We start from the raw sequence: 18,089 nt of genomic DNA on the forward strand, positions 1-18,089 counted from the left end.
GATATGAGGTCTTAAAAAGTAAATTTTAGAGTAGAAATTATTAGTACGAAGTTTTTTTCTTTTCTAAATAAAGTTAAAAACAGAATGAACCAAAAGTATAAGAATTATAGTAGTATTAAACTAACCAACATGAATAAGAAGGTTTGTTTTTTTTAAAGTAAAGTTAAAAACAAAATAATTATAAGAATTTATTGTTTCAATTTAAGGATAATTTTAATTTGACAAGATAATGAAGGATTTTGAGAGAAAAAGCTTGATTACCACTTTGACAAGCAATATAAAAATGAATGGGCTATGTGGTGGGAGCTGGTTGATCCTTACCAACTAGAAAAAAGCATGTGGTAGCAAGTCTTTGTGTTCTCTTTTTTCCATTTAAGTGCATTTATATTTCCATTTTTCTAATCATAAATTTATATTGTTTCATTTCCTAAGAAATAATAGTAATGTTGTCTTTAGTTCAAAATTTTGACATTTTACATAAAAATATATACTTCAATTAGTTGAACTATATAAGCTAAACTTACCGTATATTTAAAACATAGCAAAATTACATATAGATATAGATTAGATTTTGTTATGGTATATAATTTTAACCTACAAAGATTCAAAACTAATCAAATTAGTTTTAAATCTTATATATCAAAGGAAAACTATTTTAAATGTCAAATTATTATTAAATATAGCAAAGTATCACGGTCTATCACTATCAGTGATATACACTTTATAGATTTATCAATATCTATCGGTGATAGATAATAGTAGTATATTGACGTTTATCACTGATAGACAGTGACTGTTTGCTATATTTATAAATATTTTGGTTCATTTTTCTATATTTAAAAACAATCCTATATCAAAACTAATAAAATTAGTGGTCGAAATTGTTTCAAGTTTGGCATCTTCTTTTTTAAAATGTAGTAGGTTCAATATCATATTGGTCCCTCTATTTTAAAGTTTGTTCAACTTTAGTCCGTTAAAGTACATTTATATTCGAAAATATAGATATCAAAATGAATATTTGAAAGTACATAGACCAAAATGAAGTAAAGCCAAAAGTATAGGACCAAAGTAGCATTAGATTAAAAATTATTTATATGCAGTTTTTTTCAATAAAAAATTAAGTAAAAAATAAAAATAATGATCACAATCTCTTGTTGCAATTTTAGGATAATTTTAATTTGGCAAGATAATGAAGGAGTTTGGGAGAAAAATGCTAGATTACCACTTTGACAAGCTAACATTAAATGAATATAAAAGGATTAGATTTAAGATTGGAAGAAAATACCAGGATTAAAATTAGACAATTGAAAGTACAAAAATTAATATTAAATAATTTTTTAAGTATAGAGACTAAATTAGTATCTTAATCTAAAATATATCATACCTCTTTTAGGTTACTCAAAAATATACCATTAATCTTTTAATTATGTTTAAGATGACTTTTTAAAAAAATAAAAAATAAAAATTGGCAACTTATATTAAATATATATATTCAACCACCATTCAAATAATGTCTCCATTCTAACATTACCTTTGACATTTCATAAACAAAACTATTTTTGAAGTAAAATTTCATCAGAATGGTGATTAATAGAAATTGAGTGATGGTGTTTGGTCCCAAGTTATGTCTAATATCATTATCATTTTGTGGTATTTTAAAAGTGGTGATGGTCGGGAACGATGTGGTATAATGGTGTTTGGTTTTAATTTCCGTTTCATATTAATGTCATTTTATCCAAGATTTATATTTCAAAGATAGTTTTGAAATGTCAATAAAATGTCAAAGATGATACTGTAACTTTTGAAAGAATAGAGATTTTTTAAAAAAATAATGCTAAAGTTCAAGGATACTTTAATCCAGTTGAATTTATAATTGGTCAAAATTTAAACAAATTGTTTAGATAAATAAATGTTCTATCTAGTCTTCTTAATCTTTAATCCAATTGAATTTGTAATTTGTTAAAATTTAAACAAATTGTTTAGATAAATAAATGTTGTATTTAGTCTTCTTAATCTTTAATCATGATTGCAAGTTGTTGCTACCCTAAAAATGTAAATAGGAGAAAAAAGTGATGATGTTGTCATGTCATCTCAATAAGTAATCAAATATTTGTTGATTGCTAAATCCAACTCTTAAAATATCTTTTTTTTCTAATAAAAAAAATATTTTTAATTTTAAGCACCCATTTGTTTTTAAATATATTATTTTTGAGCAGCTTTAAATGTTTTAGATGCTTTGCTAATCCAATTTCCTACGCGTTCCACATTTAAATATGATGCAAGGAAAAAAAAAAAGCATTTAGACTTTAATTTTATTTATTTATTTTTGTTATTCAAACAAATTTTGATTTTGATTTTTCTTAGATACCAATTAAACTAATTGTTTTAAATGACAAAATTATTGAAAATATTTGTAAATATAACAAAGTATCATTGTTTTATCGATGATGGACGCCAATAGACTCTACCTATGTTAATACGTCAGTGATAGACATAATATATAGATGTTTAGCCGTGTCCATCACTATTAGACAGTGATAATTTACTATATCTATAAGTAAGTTGGCTCATTTCTTTATATTTGAAAATAATTCTTTTTAATATTTAAAATTTGGTAGTTTTTTTTTATATAAAAAAAATATAAAAACAATTGACTAAGCTATAATCTTAAGCTCTAAAATTACACATGTTTCTAGTTTCATCTCAAAAGTTTAGTAAGTTTGTCTTAGTATCTCAAATCTTAATTCAATCTTAAACTTTTTTTGGTTTGAAATATAAGCCAAGTTTAAAAAATAAATAACAAAAGCTTTAAAACTGAAAAGTTGATTGGGAATATCAAAGGGAACAACTTCAATCTTTTCCTAAAATATTTTAGTAAAACATGTTGGACACTTTTTTTTAAAAAATATAATAATAAATTTAAGTCCCGTTTGATAATCATTTACTTTTTTGTTTTTGTTTTTAAAAATTAAGACTATTTTATCCACATTTCTTATAATGATTTGTATATTTCCTAAGTATAATGATTAATTTTTTAGCCAATTTCCAACTTTCAAAAATAATTTTTTGAAAACTACTTTTTTTAGTTTTCAAAATTTGACTTGATTTTTTAAACGAAATTTGAAGGTGAAAGTAGTGTTTATAGGCTTAATTTTCAAAAATAAAAAATAAAAAACAAAATAGTTACCAAACAGATATTAAATATCAATTTAATTTATAAGTTATTTTTTCATTCTCATTTTCCTCCCAATTTCAAAGTCTATTTTCATGGATTACCTACACAATTAATTATTATTTTTCCTTTCAAATATATTACCTTAATTGTAATTTTTACATGTCATCCAAAAGCTATCTTCAAAAGTAGTTTTGAAAGACAAAATAGGTGGTCAAATTCTACAACCCTCACTCTCATTGGAATATTTAATGGCAATTTTGTTTCTACTTCACTATCTAGAAAATATAATTTAAAAAAAACATATATTTTTGTATTTCTATCTAATTAAAATTATTTGTTATTTAAAAATTTTAGCTAAATTTCCAAACCTAAAAAATGATCATTTTTGTTTGTGAAAAATAAGAATAGACCATTTTATTGTTTTTGTTAATTCTTGACTGAAATTTTAATAATTAATAATTAATTTCAAATTTATTGAAATTACAGAGGCAAAATAATTGTTAAACTTTAAACCAAATAACAAATTAGAGTAAATTTTAGGGATCAAACCTCTATTTTTCAAAACAAATCAATTTCCCTTTTTTAATTTTATTTCAATAAATGTGGAGATGAGGACAAACAAATACAACAAATGTGGAAGTGTTAAATTTAGGAAAAGTTTGACGAAAATATCTATAAAATTTTATGTCGCGGATATTTTTAGAAAAAATAATAACAAAATGCAATTAAATTAATAAATAACTATTTCATTTTTTTTGAGAAAAAAAACTATTTCACTATTTTAAATAGATAAATTTATATATTTTTCATATTAATAGTATATGTCAACTTGAGTATAGCGGGTTTAGACCTTATATGATATCTTCACATTCTATAATGCTGAAATAATAATAATAATAATAATAATAATAAGGCGGGCTATAAACTTTGGTTTTAGAGTTCAACCACGTGGGTGAGGGATTATAAATCTTTGATCTCTTGGTTGGGAGTACAATTTGTTTAGACATGGTTGAAAATTTGTAGAAGATTGTTGATATGTAGGATGGGATGAGTAAGAACTTGTTAAATACCTTAGTGGTGTGTCGGGGGAAGAAAGTTAAAACATACTGTTAGTGTGAGAAACTCTATGCGTCCATCATTGTTGTGGGCCTCTCATGGACTTATCCGTCGGCTCGTTTCTCTGGATCTGATCTCGCCTTATCAGCTGACCTACGCGAGAGTTCCTTACACCGATGTAGCTTATCACACTCTGATGCCTAAGTTAGTATAAAGAGTGAATAACTCAGCCAAGCACATAAAAGTTTAGAGCTCTCATTGGAAGATTACTTACTCTTCCCCTATGGAATCGTTGAATGAGACTATTTATTCTGTCCTTCTTCTGACACGCACTCGTGCTTTGTGTAACTCCGGCAATGTCAGCGTAGTTGCAACACTCAAAGAGCACGATAATGTTATTTTTCGATTGGTATATATTTACCAATTCAATTGGTCGACCTGAAACTTGGGACTCTGACTTTTTCTTGTTGGGACATGTTTCCCCATGCATTGATTTTCCTTGGCTTGGGTCCCTCATGAGTTTTGGGCTATGCATGGGGCAACCCTCATAACACACTTTTTATCTTCGAGTTTTCATAGAACAACAATTTGGCCTTTAAATTTAGTTTGTAAAGATTTAGTCTAGTACTTTCAAATTTTCGACAATTTAATCTTTATACTCCAAATTTATAACAATTTAGTCCCCACCGTGTTAAATCTCAAAATAATAGTAATAAAAATAAATAAATAAATGTTCATTTTTATTATGAACCGACTTAGTCTAATTAATTTTTCAATCTACATTAGATTTTTTTTTTTTAATCTTAATAATATTCTTGACAATCATAAAGTATATAGAGTAAATAGTTACAAATTTGAAAATACAAAACTTAGAATTTAGAATGTAGAGACTAAGACTCTATTTGGTAACCATTTGATTTTTTGTTTTTATTTTTGAAAATTAAGGCGATTTTATCCACGTTTCTTACAATGATTTACATATTTCTTAACTACAATGGCTGAATTCTTAGCCAAATTCAAAAAACAAAAACAACTTTTTGAAAGCTACTTTCTTTTAATTCTTAAAATTTGACTTGATTTTTTAAACTATAGGTGAAAATAGATAATAAAGGAAGAAATTTGGATGTGCTTATAGTGTCTACCGACTTAATTGTAAAAAACCAAAATGGTTACCAAATTAGTCTAAATTATTAGGCCTCAACACAAAACCCTTGTTTAGGTTTGTTTTCAAATATAAGAAAGAAAAAAAAGAGTAAAATTTCCTCCAATGTAATAGACTGTAATAGATTTTTTTTTTTTTAAGGAAGAAAAAAAAAAAGAAAATACACTAATAATTATTAAAAAAAAAAAAAAGAAAAATTGAAAAGACAATTATGAAATGTGAGAGAGTAGAAAGCAGTGGTGAGGGAAGGCAAAAATTCGGCTTTCAGTACACACATTTCATTGCATATCACAATCCTCAAAACTCCATTCTTACCTTCTCCAATTTCCAAACCAACGCCGTCTTCTTCTTCTTCTTCTTCCATATCCCATTCCCTTTCCCGGAAGTTCTCTTCAATTTCCTCTCCAAGATTCCTCTCATTTCCCCCATCTTCTTCACAAATCCTCACTCTCTCTTCACTTTCCATGTCTTTGAAGAGTATAATTCAGGAAATGAGATCCAGGTCCCGCCGCGTCGTTCAGGATGGATCCACGCCCGAACTCGGCGACGCTTTGGCCCAGAGCTGTTGGGCTTACATGCCTCAGGAGTTGTTGAGAGAGGTTTTGGTTAGAATCGAGAGCTCTGAGAATGCTTGGCCTCCGCGGAAGACCGTAGTGGCTTGCGCTGGAGTTTGCCGGAGTTGGAGACGGATTACTAAGGAGATTGTTAAAACTCCTGAGGTTTCCGCCAGATTGACGTTTCCTATTTCCGTCAAGCAGGTTTAATTCCTTTTTCTCTATTCTATTGCGTTGATTTTCGATTTTATGTTCTAATTTCTAAATGTATTTCTCGTTTTTGTGTTTTAATCATATTATCTAATCAAGCCTCTTCAATCTACTGTGTTTTTGTTGTTCCCGAAATTCAGCGGGCCTATTTTTCGCTTAGGCTGTTGATTCAGATTGTCCATTATTAGCAGTCGTCTTCTATGGTTTTCCTTTTTTAGATTCACATAAACTGTTGTCCTGTTTATCTTTTCCTGTAGGGCATATTTGTGGAGTGTAATCTAGGTTAACTTATTCCAAGAATTAGAAACGACTCTTCTAGTTCAAGATTTGGGATGAAGATGAACAATTTAATTAATAGTTCCTTTCTTTTATTGGTATTTAAACTCTATTAGGTTTAGGTTTAGCTGGAATTGATTGGGACTGGGAAGTGTTCTTTAATGATATAAAGAGAACTAGCGTGCACCCCTTTTTATTATTTTTTTTAAATATATATATTCATTCACTTTTTGGGATAAAGAAATCCGCGTGCATATTTTTATCTGAGGATATCAAATTTGTATATTAATTCGTATATAAGCCATAAGCAGCATAATTCTGTAATAACATTTGCTTATGGAGATAAGGTGAGTTTATGAAAATTCAACTCTAGTATGAGTTGGGTCTGATTTAGTGGTGGCATTTGCAACATCTCATATATTTCCAGTTCCACAAATTTGTCATTTTAACATTTGGAAAATTGCCAACAATAGGTATTCCTACCTTTTTAGGGACCACGTTTAGCTGCAATACTTTAGGTCCACTCTAATTATTGGCTTCTACTTTTTGAGAGTGCTATTCACTATTTTTTCTAGTATTCATTTCTATATACAGGTACAACTGGTTGAGTGTCTCATAAGGTTGTACATTATTGCAGTTCCAATTTCCGGTGAAGAAATTAAATACTTGGGCTACTTGAATTTCCTTTCTGGAATTTATGATGCTATACTTCCGTACATATATATCTATTCACAAATTTACATACTTATTTATTGTTTATTAATTTTTGGGAAGAATAATTTGTCTATAACTACTAAAAGAATTATTTAATTATTATTGAGATATTATTAGGGGCTGTTTTTAAATATAGAAAAATGAACTAAAATATTTACAAAATATAACAAAATTTTAAAACCATCAATGATAGATGCTTCTATAAGTTTCTATCATTAATAGTTCTAAAATTTTACTATTATCTTGTAAATATTTTCAATACTTTTACCATTTGAATTGATTTTAGTTTGTGCGTCACAACATTCCTTCTTATCTTGATGTTTTTTTTGGGCTTGGCAGCCTGGTCCAAGGGATTTGCTTCTTCATTGCTTCATAAAACGGAATCGATCCGCACAAACTTATTGCCTTTACCTTAGTTTGACTAGTGGTAAGCTTCCGTCACTAGAGCAAGTTGTTTGACACTATCCTTCTTTATTCTTTCGGCGGTTAATTCGATTAATTGCTAGATTATTTTAAAAAGTTAATCAGGAGATTTTTCTTTGCTAGTCGCTACTTTTGTATCTTCCAAGGATAATGACCCCCTTTTTAATTTTTATTGATTATATACAATGATCTTTTATGGGGGAAAAAGGGGAATGGGAGCATATATAAAGTCGCTCATTTTTGGCCTTTGGTTTTGGCGACAGCACTTGCTGACGATGGAAAGTTTCTTCTTGCTGCCCGTAAGTGTCGACGGGCCACCTGCACTGATTATATAATATCTCTGCATGCTGATGACATGTCCAAGGCAAGTGGCACCTTTGTTGGAAAATTAAGGTAGGGCTCCAGGAGGTGTTTGATGTTGACTGTACAGTTCTTTTTTTTTTTTTTTTTTTTTTTGCTTTTATATTAACTCAAATATTAATTTATTTTTCTTTTAAAGATCTAATTTTTTAGGAACAAAGTTCACAATCTTTGATGGACAGCCACCTCATGCGGGAGCCAAGATTTCAAAAAGTCGTTCCTCTAGGCTTGTGGGCCTGAAACAAGTGTCGCCTAGAGTTCCTGCCGGCAACTACCCTGTGGCTCACATCTCATATGAGTTGAACGTCTTGGGTTCAAGGTACGTATCGGGAGGTGACACACCCCCTCCAGAACGCGATGAGTTGTATTATTGATAATGACGAAAGCATAAGTAAATAAATAAATCCTTCCAATAAGAGAATGATCGTCATTGTATGTGTAGTACTTTGTGCTGAATGAGCGAGATACGCACTAATCCGCTTTTTTGCCTTGTTGAGAGGCTAATATGGTTTGTATTACTTGCAGGGGTCCAAGGAGAATGCACTGTGTAATGGATGCTATTCCTGCCTCTGCAATCGAGCCAGGAGGGGTGGCTCCAATACAGACTGAATTCTCGCCGAGTCGTATAGACTTTCTTCCATCATTGAGATTTTCCTGGTCAAAGTCGAATCACACGGACAATCAACCATCGGGATCTTCAACTAATCAGAAAGATGGAGTTCTAGTGCTTAGGAACAAGGCGCCTCGGTGGCACGAACAGCTCCAATGTTGGTGTTTGAACTTCCATGGGCGAGTGACAATTGCTTCAGTGAAAAACTTTCAGTTAGTTGCTTCACCTGAAAATGGACTTGCCGGACCTGAACACGAGAAGATCATCCTTCAATTTGGAAAAGTAGGAAAGGATATATTTACGATGGACTACAGATATCCAATCTCAGCGTTTCAAGCTTTTGCCATCTGCCTCAGTAGCTTTGACACAAAGATCGCCTGTGAATGAGACATCTCTACTGATCAGGTTTTACACAAACTTAAAATTTGAGCTTTCTTTTTTTTTTTTTTTTTTTTTTTTTTAAAAAAAAAACAATTATATTTTTAACCTTTTGGGACATTTGATGGTCATTATTCTGATTCCTTGAATGAATCAACAGGATCATGTTAGTGCAGTCAGTGAGATTTTCTGTCTTACAACAAGAGCTATTGAGTGGACATGAATGGGTCTAGCAATTAATGGTGTCATGAGAGACCCTTGAATTGAATCGGAAAGAAGACGTGGGGGCTTAATTGGAAGCCAGGCTTTGAATTTCACAGCTCATATCTCCAATTTTTGGTAACTTTTTGTGTCTACAGTACACATTGAATATTTATTTTCTTTGATGTATATATTAACTCTTTTGTGAATGATCCGATGATGCACCAAGAGGCCCCATTCCTATATAATAATTTATATACTTTTAGGTGCTTGATTTATTATTTATTATTTTTTTATCTTTTATCTTTAATTGTGTTTGAGTTCATTTGATTCTGCCTCGATGACGTCCACCCCCTTTGTTAGTGATGATGGTGAGGGCCAAGGAATCGTCAATGGTTGATGCAGATTTAGAGGCACGCCATTCTTATAACACTGAATTTGGTCTTTGGTTTTTGAAATTTGTATTCTTTTTAGAAGCGGATTGTTTTTAGTTTTCAAAATTGATCAAAATTTAAAAATCAATAGATGAAAGTAGTGTTTATAGTTTTTGGTGTTAGGTTTTGATATATATATATATATATATATTTATTGACCTTATCCTTGACTAGTGTGATGTTCAAGTTGGCGTTGAAGACCATTTAAATTTTTATTTTTATGTTATTATTCATTCTTTCTGGAAAGGGATGTTTTAATTTTGCATGGACAAGTTTGAAATTTAATTTAGTTTGAAAAACATTAAGATTAAAACGGATTAACTCAACTAGAAATTAGAAAATGATTCTCTCTTTAGTGGCAAAGCAAACGTTAAACTTAATAATAATTGTATCAAATTGTTCTTCAGTGTTCATATTAATTTCAGGATGAAATTTTTATTACTGCAAATAATAATAGACTCAAGATAATAACAATACTTCAGGTGGGAAAGACTACTATAAATAAATTTCTGTTTTCATTTTTGAGAAATTATAATGAAATGATTTTGTTGTCAACTCGAGCATAAAGTATAATTGTAGTTAAGAAAGCAAATCTACTTGATGATTTTTTTAAATAAAATGATTTTGTTGGAATGATTATCAGGCGTATGTATCCAATCAAGCACCGTTTCCAAGCTGTTTTCTATTTTGAATCCATTTTTATCGAGTAAAATATAATATTATTTGTTGGTCAAATTGTAAAAACTAACTTTAAAGTATAGTGGTAGTTGTAACTATATCCTTTAATTTTTAATTTAAAAAAATGAACTCTCAAAATTATATAAATATTAAAATTGGGTCAAATTAGACTTTCAAACTTACATAATTGTATATATTATAACATTTATATGTGTTTAGCCTGATGTTTATCATTTGTGGGTCCAATTTCTACAATTATTGTAAGTTTGTGAGTTCAAGATTATTGTAAGCTTGAGGGCACAATTTTAACACACTTATAAAAGATTAGAGACCAATTTTTATAATTGAAAGTTTGAGGTATAATTACAACTACCACCATATTTCAGGGTGGTTTTTGTAATTTGCCCTCGTTTGTATTATAATTATAGAAAGACTAAGTGAACAATAACCAATAACAGAAACTTGTCCCAACACAACTAATTTACATGCACTATGGGACCTTTTGTTTTTTGGAACGTAGATAACCAGAATCTTAGATGCTCGGAATTATATATATTAGGAGTTATAGATGTTCGATATTTTTAGATTACCACGTTTGTTTGTAGGAATATTTTTACAATATCTAAAAATATTTTGATAATTGTGATTGTTTAGTAGGATTTCTACTTGAAAATGTCTTAAATTTACATAAAGTTTTAAGAATGTCTTTACAACTATTTATTACTTTATAATTAATTTGATATAATTTGAACTTATATAACATATTTGTTTTTATTAATTTGAAATTCTTTTAAACTTAATACAATTTATATTATTTTTATATGTTATTTTTCTCAACAAAATACTAGGTAAATAATTTAAGATTTTTTATAAAATAAATATTAATTTAAAGTTAAATTTGAATATATCACTAAAAAATAATAAGAATTATGATATAACTAAAAATATATGATATACATGGTTGACACTATTTATTATATATATATATATATAAAATAAAAAAAAATGAATAACAAAAAAGTAAATTGAGAATGCTCTCAACATGAAATCTGGAAAACCCATGTTTTAGGAGGACATCCAAAACTCTCCAGATGCGCTTCGTTCGTGTATGTTAGGATGCTTGGGAATCTTTAAATGTTGGGACATCTCACAAAACGCAAAACAACCAGATACCCACTTCATGAAAATCGAGGATGCCCGCAAACAAACGACCTCTATATATAATATAACACCTCGGCATATTCATAAATTATACGATGATTCAATGGGGATTTAACTCATAATGATGATGATGATGATGATGATTAAGAAAGGGTCAATTGGGATTGATAGGTGGAAAAACAGCAAACTTGTTAAGATATAGAAAAAGGTAAAATAATCCTAATGAAATTTGAATATGCATGTATATTAAGTACAAATAGGGGTGTGATGTTCACAACTTCTTTAAAAATAAAAAATTTAAGGGTGGTTTTATTGAGCTATAACAATTAAGTGTATGTAGTTTCCGCTTGCTATGGTGACACGATTAAAGTTAAATATACAATTTGTATATAATTTTAGATCTCGTCTTATATCACAAATTGTCGATTAGAACATAACTCAACTGATCAAAGGTAATGACCACACACTTCAATCTCCAGCTTCAATATTCAAATGGTAACACAAACAATCAAGCAATGTATGGGTATGTTAAATCAACGACCAAACTCAGATTTTCACATCCAAATTCACTGGAAATTTGAGAAAGTTAATCTATCAACTAAATGATGAAAGAGAGCAGAAATTTAATTGAATCTGAAAAGCCTTCAGATCCAATGAAGCAATGGAATTCAAAGGATCACTAAAAGGATTTCCAAAGACAAATTTATTGATATTTCAGTAGGCTAGTTTTATAACACAGTGAAGAGAATATGAGAATGGGTAAAAGAAAAGAAAGAAAGAAAGAAAAAAAATATACAAACCAGCGAAGCATCTGATCTTACAAAAATATAGAAAACTGAAAATTAAAAATGAGAAATGATATACTCTTTACCTCTTCCGTAGAATTCAATTGAATTTCCCGAGTTTTGACCTTAGAGATGATGGATGAAGATCACTTAAAGCTATCCGAAGCTCATTTGCGATCATCGAAACTGATTTTTGTGAACTAGATCCGAACAGAATTTTTATCTTTTCGTAAGTCTTTAGATGATTTTGATGAATGCCCGTCGCCTGCTGTGTGTTTTTTCCTCCTAGGAGCACCAACAGCAGCTGGATCCATCAAAGGACCAGACCATGTGTGAATGTTTGCTTTTGGATATGAGAAATTCATTGTGCTAAATGGAACGTCGGGGGGATCGTAGATTGGATCAATGTGATGCGAAGATCCTAGAGGGTAGCCAAGTGCTCCATCTTGATGTGGAGGAGGAAATTTTTCACTCTTGCTCTTCGCATTTGCGTGTGTTATGAGACGCCGCCTCTGTAGAGAGCACCAATTTCATTAACAAACAAAGAAAATCAAATCAATCATATGGATCTCAGATTTTTCAAGACAAATATGGGGTACTAAGTACAGTTAATTGTGTGTGTCCGGTGAGAGATGGGGAGAAACCAACTATAAGTCATACATCGAGATTGGCTTGAAGCTCAGCATTGGCTTCTGGAGCAGGAATTGCACGAACAGCTCGATCACGTGCTCGTGATTTCTTCACCCCTTCTACATTGCTTCTGCCAGCAGCTCTTAGCCTGCATTCACACAGCTCAAAGTCAGAAAAATAAGACAATTAATTGCTCGATTTATCCACAGGTTATCCTAATATTATTAATTCTTGTTTCCAGAAATAAGAAGTCGAGTCTTAATCCATCATCGACCTTCTTGCTTCTTCATCCCGGAGTTTTGCATCCATTTCCTTGCTTGGAGGATACTTGGGGAGGCTGGAAGGCTCACAAGCATATGGCTTGGTAGTGAAAAACTGCGGAGTAGGAGAAAGTCAACAAAATGTCACTACAAGTACACCAAAAATAGAAGGATCTGTAATACTACATTTGGTAACCATTTGATTTTTTGTTTCTACTTTTTGAAAATTAAGTCTATAAACACTCATTCCACCTCTAAATTTCTTGTCTTATTATCTAATTCTTACCAATATTTTAAAAAACCAAGGCAAATCTTGAAATTTTTTTTAAAAATAGTTATTATTATTATTATTATTAATTTTTGGAATTTGGCTAAGAGTTCAACTCTCTACTTAAAAAAGATGCAAATCATGGTAAGAAATTGAGAGAAAATAACTTAATTTTCAAAAATAAAAAATAAAAACAAAATGGTTACTAAACAAGACCTAAAGTAAAAAGTGCTTTTCTTTCTCTTGCTCGAGGGACGGGCACGGGAATATGCGTCAATGAAGAATAACAGGGTAAAAAACTCTACTCTGCAATCATGAGGCGTAGATCTAATGGTGAAAACTATTAGCCATGGAGCAAGATGCCATCTCTCAATCTACAGCAAGATCAAGCTTGCATGGCCAAAAGATTCCTATGTGGAAGAGAATCTATTTTGCACATACCTCTGTTTTGATCCAAAGGTTCACAGCGCAGATTGTTCTTTTGACCAATCTAAACTTGGCTCAAAATTTCTTTGTGGTCAAATTTGGTCCACATACTTTTATGTTTGTGTCTAATAGGTCTAAAATGATAAATGTCAAATATGTCCTTGAATTTTTAATTTTATATCTAATAGATCAATGACACATTCAACTCTTTTAAAACTAACAAATACTATTACACGAAGAAAATTGAAATATGTGTCTAATATATCAATAAACTTTCAATTTTGTTTGCAATAACAAGCTCACAATTTTTTTTAAATGTGAAAGAGGTCAATGACTTATTAGACACGAAACTGAAAGTTCAAGGACTTGTTAGATTAAAAGAATTGAAAATTTAGGAACTTACTAGACACTTTTTAAAGTTTATAGACCTATTAGACAGAAAATTTAAAGTTCAAAACTTACTAAAATCTTTCTAAAATCCAATAACCTATTTGACACGTATATGAACTTCAGGCTAAACTTGTAATTTAACCTTTCTTTATTTCAACCAAGAATGTCTTACAAGCACAGCAAACAACTACTCAGATCAAGATTCAATTATTCCTTCTTTTCTTTCCATTTCAAAGAAGCTTCATAAGATCTGCTTGACCTATTTTCCGAACAATTCTAAGTACCTACTACCTTCCCCTCATCAAAGAAAGAGATCCGGCTTTTGCAATGAATGTTGGCTATGGCTTGCTTCTAGATAAATTTTTGGAAAATTAAACTAGTTTTTAGCTTACCTATGAAAGTTAAAACTTAAAAGAAAGTGATTGCTATATAATACCTAACATGCCGAGATTTAGAAGAGTAACAAAGTAGGGACAAGAAAAAAAAACGAGGCAGTAGACGGTACTGTACATAAAACTGAAGTTAAAAAATGATGCAGTTTGTGTATGCTACAGCTAATGTATGAACTCACTTCACTATGTAAAGCAGCAGTGGCGGTCAAGCGTTCAGCTGGGTCGATTGCAAGAAGTGTCTCGATTAGTGGCAGAGAAGATGGTGGGAAGTCTTTAAATGTCTCTGTTATGCATCTCTTGTATGAATGTTGAGGCTTGAATATGGTTGCATGTGGCAACCTTGACTTTTTCCAGTATTCCTCTGTAGGAGAGCCACATAACTTGAATATCTTATGTAGCTGCTCGACCTGAGAAAGGGTCAAACGATAATAGCTAGCAACTACTAAACTGAATATGCTCAATCGTGACAGAAGTGATGAGATCTAAGAGATATGGACTTATACAAGATCAAAGCCCCCATTTGATGAACTGAAGGCAGAAAGAAATATGGACTAGTTAAGAGCTTTACCTCCGTGCGACCGGGCATGATAGGCTTTCCAGCTAACAGCTCTGCTAAAATGCAGCCAGCACTCCAAAGGTCTACACCAACACCATAATCAGTAGCTCCAAGAAGAAGTTCAGGAGGTCGATACCATAGAGTAACCACCCTACTTGTCATTGGCTGCTTGTGGTTGGGATCAAAGACGGAAGCCAATCCAAAATCAGCTATCTTAAGGATCCCATCGTTACCAATCAGAAGATTCGATCCCTTTATATCACGATGCAGCACATAACGGTTGTGACAATGTTCAAGCCCTGATAACAATTGGTTCATGTAACATTTAACCTGCTAGATCCATTTGAAGAATTAGAACTAAATACTAATGCATCCAAAAGAACATGCCAGATCTCATAAAGAAATCAAACAACATAGTATCTTCACACCTGCGGTTCTGTAAACTTGATTGTGGGGCTCGCAGCAAGTCCAGCCAAATCGTGCTCCATGTATTCAAATACAAGATATAAACTACACGACATCCGGGATGTCACCAAACCTTCGAGTTTTACAACATTGGGATGATCCAGACGTCGCAGGATGAGAATTTCTCGAGCCATAAATCTTACACTCTCAGGCTCCAAATTGTCGAAACGAACCTTCTTTAGAGCCACAATCTTCCCTGTCAATGTGTCCCTTGCTTTGTACACATTACTATACGTCCCTTGCCCAATCTGTTCAACAACATTATATATAACTTTGGTAAATTCCAGTCTTGTTCATAGAAGGAAAGAGGGAAAAAAATGATCCATAATTCAAACATGGTGATTTGAAAGAGAGAAATTGTCATATTTAGGAAGAATAAACATCGATGAAAATAGCCAACGGAGAATAACCTACTTCTTCCCCAACAATTCTGGCCTTTAATTTCCATAATTTCAACTAGAATTCAAACTCTAAACAGTCAAAATTCAGTTCATAGAAGAGAAAGAGAGGAGAAAAGATACTTTATCAAGCTTCTCGAAAGAGTCAGCACGGCGAGGAATCCATCCATTGATAGCCTCACCGGCGACAGCGGAGAGCCAAGAAGGCCATCCGGCGGCGACTTGCTCGCCATGCACATGTTTCGGCGGATTACTCGATCTCGGATTTGGCCTTCGCCGCCGCTCACTTCTCTGCCTTGAACCTCTATCATCTTCAACCTCCTTCCTAGTTCCCCCATTGCGAGCATTATTATTATTAGGCTGAACCTGAGTAACCTCCGGTTTCACAGAAACCCTAATTTCCTCCTCCGCCTTCTGTCTCCTCCCCCCCTCCTCCTCCTCCTCCTCCTCTTTCTGGACGGGATTCTCAGATACCTCTCGCCCAAAAACACACCCCATTAAAATGAAGCCACAGTAGAAGAAAACTCATCGAATCATTCCCCCATCACATTCCGGCAATTTCACTCCGGCAGCGACCCAAATCAAAACAGGATGATCAGAGCAAAACCCAAAAGAAAACCCTAATGATTTTTGCTTTCGGAAGAGGAAAAAATGGGAATGGAAACCAAGTATGAAAGTGAAATAATATAAGCAGAAAGATTTTTGGAGACAAAAGTAAGAGAAAGCAATGATTTGGCGTTGGCCACAATTGCTGTGCTGCCACTCTCTACTCAATTTTTAAAACAATCACAGCTTCAATTACACACCAAAAAGTACCAACCCATCCATTTTCATTTCATTTTTTCTTCTTTTTTTCATATCAAACAGTAAATTTTCATTTTAAAAAAATAAAAAATCCCCAAAACTTTTGGGCCTCCCCCAGTTCAAGTTCAGTCACTGAACTGACTGAGAGAGAAGAAGAAGGAAGATGTTTTTTTTTTCTTTTTTTTTTTAAAAAAAAAATAATAATTTAATGATTTTTTTTCTTTCTTTACTTTTGGGAATTTGGACTTGAGCAGAGAAAGAGGGATTTTGTATAGAAAAAGAAAGAATGTTAGGAGAAGAGAGAGAAATATAATTCTGTGAATCTTTTTTTTTTTTTTTTTTTTAAATTCTCTTTCTTCTTCAGTTTTGGACTTTTTTTTTTTCTTTTCCTCATACCCAAAGACCAAAAGGCCAAAGCCCCACACTAACTTTAGTGCAACTTCTCTCAGTCAATTATTTATATTTTCATTTTCTCCTTGTTCACCGTATGAGGAGGCGATACGTGTGTTCAGGGAATTTGTGATACGTGGCGGGTTGTGAATGGAGAAGTGTATGGGGATTGGGTGTGAGCGTCCGTAGGGGAGTGAGGGAACATAGTGATTTCATTCATGGGGATCTATCCTCATGGGAGTGCTGACCTGGCAAAGTACTGTTCACTTTTTCTCGTCTGTGCTCCTCGGACCACGAATCTCTCCAATCACATAATTTCCCTCCTTTTTTCTTATTTTGTTCAAAGGAGAAAATTTAGATGCAGTCCATATGCACTCATCTCTTATGTAGTCCGACCAACACCCAATGAAATAGTATCGTAACATAATTTTTTAAATGTTTTTTTTTTTAATAAAAAAAGTGTAAATAAAAGAAATGAAAAGTATAAAGATAGGTGCAACTTAGACTACTTCTAATTATTCACTTTGTTTAAATATTATTTTGATGTTTATAATTTCTTTCTCATTTTTGTCGATGTTTTCTCACACTTTGATTTTGATTCTTTTGTTAGTATAAAAACTACGGGATGATAGATCTAATTTCCAATTTGAAGGAATGAATCGTATATTAATTACATTTTAAGAAATTTAGTGAATGAAGTGTCATACTAAAATTAAAAAATGAAAGTTAAGAACTAAAATGGCCATTTTTTTTTTTAAAAAAAAACATGAACTAAAATAAACGTTTTGAAGGTGTAAAAAATAAATGAAAAACAAAAAATTTAAAGTACAGACACCAAAGTGAACGTTTTAAAGATATATCGATGAAAATAAAAAAAATAAAAAAAAGAAGCCAAAAATACCATGATCAAAATAATATTTAAATATCCCGTAT

The 18,089-nt window shown here is 31.5% G+C and overlaps 2 protein-coding genes across 2 annotated transcripts; one reads left to right on the forward strand and one right to left on the reverse strand.

Moving 5' to 3' along the window:
• The first annotated feature begins 5,495 nt into the window (after positions 1 to 5,495).
• On the forward strand, positions 5,496 to 9,400 carry LOC120075229 (tubby-like F-box protein 3). Its single transcript, XM_039028441.2, has 6 exons — positions 5,496 to 6,151; positions 7,487 to 7,574; positions 7,834 to 7,963; positions 8,070 to 8,249; positions 8,456 to 8,945; positions 9,079 to 9,400. Exons 1-5 carry the CDS (start codon positions 5,858 to 5,860, stop codon positions 8,925 to 8,927), a joined length of 1,164 nt encoding a protein of 387 aa, XP_038884369.1. The 5' UTR covers positions 5,496 to 5,857; the 3' UTR covers positions 8,928 to 8,945; positions 9,079 to 9,400.
• A 2,680-nt stretch (positions 9,401 to 12,080) lies between these two features.
• On the reverse strand, positions 12,081 to 17,192 carry LOC120075218 (putative serine/threonine-protein kinase At1g54610). Its single transcript, XM_039028432.2, has 7 exons — positions 16,086 to 17,192; positions 15,528 to 15,812; positions 15,112 to 15,429; positions 14,723 to 14,950; positions 13,082 to 13,182; positions 12,838 to 12,955; positions 12,081 to 12,689 (listed from the first exon to the last, which is right to left on the reverse strand). Exons 1-7 carry the CDS (start codon positions 16,458 to 16,460, stop codon positions 12,378 to 12,380), a joined length of 1,737 nt encoding a protein of 578 aa, XP_038884360.1. The 5' UTR covers positions 16,461 to 17,192; the 3' UTR covers positions 12,081 to 12,377.
• Positions 17,193 to 18,089: the final 897 nt, after the last annotated feature.

Source organism: Benincasa hispida, chromosome 1 (genome assembly GCF_027475165.1).
Source record: "Benincasa hispida cultivar pf3 chromosome 1, pf3_genome.v1.1, whole genome shotgun sequence".
In the NCBI taxonomy this organism is placed as follows: Eukaryota; Viridiplantae; Streptophyta; class Magnoliopsida; order Cucurbitales; family Cucurbitaceae; genus Benincasa; species Benincasa hispida.

What these genes read in the sequence shown, in the direction of transcription:
- LOC120075229 (XM_039028441.2), top strand. Translation starts at nt 5,858, where the DNA reads ATGTCTTTGAAGAGTATAATTCAGGAAATGAGATCCAGGTCCCGCCGC. An exon ending in TTCCTATTTCCGTCAAGCAG is followed by an intron (nt 6,152 to 7,486) that starts GTTTAATTCCTT and finishes TGGGCTTGGCAG; the next exon opens with CCTGGTCCAAGGGATTTGCT. An exon ending in TTGAACGTCTTGGGTTCAAG is followed by an intron (nt 8,250 to 8,455) that starts GTACGTATCGGG and finishes TATTACTTGCAG; the next exon opens with GGGTCCAAGGAGAATGCACT.
- LOC120075218 (XM_039028432.2), bottom strand. Translation starts at nt 16,460, where the DNA reads ATGGGGTGTGTTTTTGGGCGAGAGGTATCTGAGAATCCCGTCCAGAAA. An exon ending in CTTTCGAGAAGCTTGATAAA is followed by an intron (nt 15,813 to 16,085) that starts GTATCTTTTCTC and finishes GTTGTTGAACAG; the next exon opens with ATTGGGCAAGGGACGTATAG. An exon ending in TCATGCCCGGTCGCACGGAG is followed by an intron (nt 14,951 to 15,111) that starts GTAAAGCTCTTA and finishes ACCCTTTCTCAG; the next exon opens with GTCGAGCAGCTACATAAGAT.